This window comes from Brugia malayi (genome assembly GCF_000002995.4).
Source record: "Brugia malayi strain FR3 genome assembly, contig: Bm_v4_Chr3_scaffold_001, whole genome shotgun sequence".
Classification (NCBI taxonomy): Eukaryota; Metazoa; Nematoda; class Chromadorea; order Rhabditida; family Onchocercidae; genus Brugia; species Brugia malayi.
This window is the reverse complement of record NW_025062477.1, coordinates 5,663,774-5,669,916: the sequence shown is the minus strand read 5'-3', so window position 1 is coordinate 5,669,916 and position 6,143 is coordinate 5,663,774. Positions and strand designations below refer to the sequence as shown.

Genomic DNA, 6,143 nt, shown 5'->3' with positions numbered 1-6,143 from the left:
AATTAATAATGTTTTTTTTTTATTTTATTTATTGGTTTAATAAATCTTTTTCCAAAAAAATGCACAAAAGTAATGTTTGAAACTGAATTTGTAACGGTTTGCAGTATTTTCAAATATATGAAATTTTGACACTGATTGAGAGAAATTTTATATAAATATGATGTAATAAAAAAAGTCTTCGTCAGTTGTTATTAAATTTTCAACATTTAAATAATTAGCAATAATAATAATAGTGATAATAATCAATGATTAACAATAACAGTATTAATAATAATAATAATAATAATTAATAACAATAATTTATTAAATATGACAGATGTCATTCATGCATAGCTTATACTTGAGACAAAATTTTAAATCTGAAATTCCTACTTTTTAAACAATTCAATGGACTATATATATTTTCCTGATCAATGATGCATGTTCATTAATTAATCAAACTATCGTGTCTACCATTAATTATACTTTGTGAAATCTATCACTTCATTTTGCCTTCTATTTTTCTTCCTTTTTTTTTGTTTTGAATTTTTTTTTTGGATCTATTCAAAAAATGATTTCTATTTGGTTTAGCTAATTTATACAGTATGATTCAAGTGATATTACCGTTCTTAATGTCATTTATATCGGTGTCATACGGTAATGAAGATGCAAAACGATTATATGATGACTTGTTGGTAAATTATAACAAACATCGACGACCAGCACCAGAACCAAATAAACCAATTAATATCAAACTTAAATTACGACTTTCACAAATTATTGACGTTGTACGATGTTATTGTTATCATTTCAAATTTTATTAATTAACAATTTTGTTAATTGAACAATAAATAAGAAATAATTAGATTATTAAATTATTAAAATGTCGTGACTATCAATATTTGGAATTAATGTTACAAATGATAATATTTTAAATAATAACCTATAAAAAAAAAAAAATCATTTATAAAATATTAATTTTAATTATCAATTTCGACAAAAGAAATTTTAAAATTTACATTTTTACAGCTTATTTAATTTCAAAACTCTATCAGATTTCATCATTCAATTTTACATTTTACAGCATGAAATCGATCAAATCATGACATGCAGTGTTTGGTTAAAGCAAGTATGGACTGATAAGAAATTATCATGGAACCCACACATTTACGGTGGTGTTAGCGTACTTTATGTACCATATGAAATGATTTGGGTACCTGATATTGTCTTATATAATAAGTAATTCATTTCTCATTAATCAGTTAATTTGGTGATAATTTTATAAACGTAACAATCTTATCGGATAAATTAATGCAAATAATTTTTCAACTAACATTATTCAATGATTAATTGCGAAAAAAAATTCATTTTTATTTTTGATTTTAAAACAAAAATTTTTGATATTTATTATCTAAATGCAAATAGTGTCAAACATAAATTCAACATTACATCAAAATTCAAAATAAACTTTTTTGGCGAATTAAATAAATTTATAAGAATGTTGTTTGTTTGATTAAAACACTAATCATTTTTAAGTGACTGAATATTAAAGCAAAATAATCCTAATCTAAATATCAGATAAAAATCAAAAAGGAATGCCTTCTTTCTTCTGCAGATGGAATGAGGAAAGAAATTTCAAATTATTGCTTCTCGAAATTTGTTCGTTACAAGTTACAATCTAAATCTTTCTATATATTTAAAAATAATTCAATCATGCATTCATCACTTGCCCAAACGATTAAAATTCACTTAGAAATTGAAAAAAAGGAAAAAAAAAATGGGAATTGAAAGATTAATATATGTTAATTTCATGCCATAAATATCAGTTATTTCATAATTAATCTAAATATCTAAATTAGTCGAATAATTAAACAATTAATTTTTAGTGCTGATAGTAATTACAATATAACAATTAGTACAAAGGCAACCTTACGATATGATGGCCAAGTAACCTGGGAACCACCTGCTATTTTCAAGACATTATGTCAAATTGATGTCCGATGGTTAGTTCATTGTCATCTTTTTCTCTTATCTTAAATCATTTTAATGCATGTTTGAAAATTGATCAAATATATTGTTTAAAAATTTGCTGAGAAAAATTTTTCCATAAATATGAATATATTAAATTAAAATTTAATAAAAAAACAAATAAAAAAAATTTCTTAAAACCCGAAATTAAATAATAATTTACAAATTATAAACTTTAATTGTAATTATATAAATTTATTGCTTCTTTTTATTTCTCATTTTATTTTATATCATATTATAGGTTTCCATTTGATGAGCAACAATGTTATTTTAAGGTGAAAATATTCATTTCCTATTTTTGTTTTCTCTCTCTCTTTTTTTTTTCTTTCTTGTTCGTTGCTAATTTATTTAATAAATTTTATGAAAAAAAAGAGAAGAAGAACAGATGAAGAAATTACTTCATTAATACTTATAGTTTGGCTCTTGGACATATTCCGAGAATTTGCTAAATTTGGAATTTTTGGATGGTGAAGCACGTTATGAACTGGAAATGAATGAAAATGGTGAAATGAATAATATTACAATTGTTGAAGAGGGAATTGGTAATCATTGCATAGAAGAATGTTCTTTTTCAGTTTTTGAAGTAGAACTTATTATTATGATAATAAATATTTATTATCTATTCATTGTCACTGTTTATTATTATTTGTTGTTGCTTATTTTAAAGTAATTAGCAATAATATAATTACATTGGATTAATTTTATTACAGATCTTTCTGATTATTATCCATCGGTAGAGTGGGATATAATGTCACGAATTGCAAAGCGACGTACAAAGAATTATCCAACTTGTTGTTCGGATGGAACATACATTGATATTATGGTACTTACTCATTGATAGTATTACTTGTAAAAATTTTCAGTAAAATATTATTTTACTTTTATGTTTTTGACATTTTAGATTTTTATTTGCGATGAAATAATTTTGAGAATGATTTTGGGATGAAATCATAACTTCCTATTTTTCAATTTGTCAATAATTTGTAATAAATAATTGAGAAAATTTCAACTTACTTTTTATCACTTTTAGTTTTACTTGGAATTACGTCGTAAGCCATTATTTTATACTGTAAATTTGGTATTTCCATGCATTGGTATATCATTTCTAACAATTGTCGCCTTTTATTTACCGTCACGAAGTGGTGAAAAGGTCACATTATGCATTTTAACATTGGTTGCATTAACTGTTTTCTACTTATTATTGGTTTGTTTTTTCCTTTTTTCTTTTCTTTTTTTTTTTTTTTTCTAAATTGAAAACAAAATAAATTATAAAATATGAATTAAATTAGTTTTATTTTATTCATTTCTTAAATTTAAGATATTGCTAATATTAATTTTTGCATTAAAAAATGAAGTGACAGTTTTGAAAATTTCAAAAATCTGTTATTCGATTTCATTTTTGAAATATTTTAAAATAATTACAAACATATGAAACAGTTACATGAAATGTATTATTGTGTGTATAATTATGCAAATAAATTGCTTAATTTAAATTTTGTTCAAACTATTGTCTAATCAAAATTTTTAAATGAGTCATTTTACAAACAAAAAGAAAGAAAAAATTAACTGACAGCAGAAAGAGGAACAAATATAAATAATAAAAGTGAAAAAAAGATAAAACGATAGAAAAATGAAATAGATGTTGTTTTCATGCGATGATGTAAACAAAAACAAAACATTTGTTTACGATATCGTCTAAATTATTTTTTTTTTTCTGAAAAAAATAACAAATAAATAAAATAAATTACATTGATACATACTATTTACAGTTTGTTTACGTGTTTACAACTGTATTGTTATTTATTGTGCTAATTCTTGGTCATATTATATTGAACGTCGAACGATTTAAACAATTTAAAAATTGAATAGGAATAAATTTTTTTTCATTGTCATATATTATCGATTATTGATTGATCAACTTGATGATAATTGATCTGATAAATCATTAACAGAAAGATATTATTCCGGCAACAAGTATAGCTCTACCGTTAATTGGCAAATATTTATTATTTACAATGATTATGGTTTCACTCAGTGTTCTCGTTACTGTCATTTGTTAGTTTTCTTTCTTTTTTGGTAAAAAAGCTTTAAAATTATATTTAATTTTAACATTTTTTAAGTAAAAAAATTACTAATATTTTGTATTATTTATTTATTTACTTATTTATTTGTTTATTTAAAATGAAAATAAGTAATGTTTTTCATTATTGGCAGCATTGAATTTACATTTTCGGAGGCCAGCAACTCATCAAATGCCTGATTGGGTCAAATGGCTATTTTTGAAAATTTTACCTAAAATATTATTGATGAGACGACCAATCATAATTGAAACTGATGAAGCATTTCGTAAATTTGGTCATCGACGCGGAGAATTATGTAAATTTTCAAAAGAAAACTTTCTTTTGATCAAATTATAAATTATTAAGCTCATAAACGATAAATTTGCAAATATGAATCAATTAGTTGAATTTTTTTTGACTTTTTAACCAAAAAAACCATTAACCAATGGTTATTTAATTAACAAAATCAATGATAAATTGATCAAAGTACGCAGAATTTTAGTTTTATTAAATTTGATTAATAATTGAAATAAAAAATTAAAAATTTGTGTCAAGTTTTGTTTGCTTTTAAGGTGAAAATGTGATTATTAATCGCCATGAACGAAAAGTAAACTGTGATTCATGCCGTACAACAAATATGCAAATTAATGAGCAAATTCAGAAACTTTATCGCTCACCGTATGTCATCAAAGCATTCGAGAATGTTTGTTTCATTGCAGAATTGTTGAAGAAGAAAGATCGCGATGCGATGGTAAACAATAATTGTGAATTATAAATATATGATAATAACAATCTTTTAGAAATTATTCTTGTATTCGATATAATTAAAAATTTCGATATTATTATTTAAGTATTTTAATGATTTAAGTGATTATAATTTATTTGTTGTGATAAATATGACTATTTGGCTGTGAATTATTCCTTTGATAAAAAAAAAATATATATATATATATGACAAATTATGATTGAATTAAATTTAGTCATTACGATGATGTAAACACCAATTAAGAGTGATTAATTTAGAAAATTCAAGAAAAGGATTGTAGCACTGCTTATGTAATTATTTTATTTCGTTAACAATTAGTATATTAATTAGTAATAATTATTAATTTTAGTACATACAATTTTTGATTTATATTTATCTGTGATATTCAATTATAATTTCTTCATTTAATACATCTATAATTATCATCATATACCCTTCTTGATGTATTTTAACTATTTTATAAAGCAAAAATCAATAATTTCTGTTATGAATTTATTAATTGAAATAATTAGAATTATTTACTCTTCTTTTTCTGTTAATTTCAAAAATTAACAGAAAAATGAGTTGTGATCTTTAATCTCTTAGTAAAATTTGATAGTAAAAATTGAATTTGCATTAAAAAAAAAAAAAAAACATTAATAAAATATTTTTCAAAAAAAAATTTTTTTTTCAGATTGATGAGGATTGGAATTTTGTTGCTATGGTACTTGACAGATTATTCCTTTTGCTTTTTTCAATTACCTGTTTTTCAGGTACTGCGCTAATTCTTCTTCAGGTAATTCTTAACTAGTTATATGATTTTAAAATTTTACTCTACTAGCAGATTTTTTAAATAGGAGACGCTCATTTCAGGTTAGAAATGCAACTTTATAAAAATTTTTACATAAAAAATTTAAAAAAACATATATTTGTGAAACCTTTTTCTTTTTTTTAAAAAATAATTGTAAATTAAAACATTGTTTTGAATAGAACTTAGATATTTAAACTTTGTTAAAAATTATTAACATATCTTTTAATATCTTATTTAATATGCATTTCTTTTAACAAAAATTTTTCTAATTTTTAAATAAATTATAGTTATTTATGCTATAAAATATTAATTCATTTTTCTTATTTATAGGCACCAAGTTTATATGACACACGACCAGCCATTGATTAGACTAAATATTGCAAAATGCTGAAATATTATCATTTAAAAAAGGTTTAACAAATATGAAATAATCATTTTTGTTAATTTCTTATTATATTTTTGTCCATTAACATATTTTCTTCCATTGTTTTTCTGCCTTTATTTATTAATTTCGTTTATC

At 22.4% G+C, this 6,143-nt stretch overlaps 1 protein-coding gene across 1 annotated transcript; it reads left to right on the top strand.

Moving 5' to 3' along the window:
• Positions 1 to 584: 584 nt before the first annotated feature.
• On the top strand, positions 585 to 5,992 carry Bma-unc-38.2 (acetylcholine receptor, alpha-type subunit unc-38 precursor, putative; the record flags this gene model as incomplete). Its single annotated transcript, XM_043080088.1, has 12 exons — positions 585 to 767; positions 1,064 to 1,218; positions 1,866 to 1,982; positions 2,249 to 2,282; positions 2,423 to 2,549; positions 2,718 to 2,830; positions 3,038 to 3,211; positions 3,960 to 4,062; positions 4,222 to 4,383; positions 4,640 to 4,818; positions 5,507 to 5,608; positions 5,954 to 5,992. The coding sequence occupies 12 exons, from the start codon at positions 585 to 587 to the stop codon at positions 5,990 to 5,992; spliced, it is 1,488 nt and encodes a 495-aa protein (XP_042936022.1).
• Positions 5,993 to 6,143: the final 151 nt, after the last annotated feature.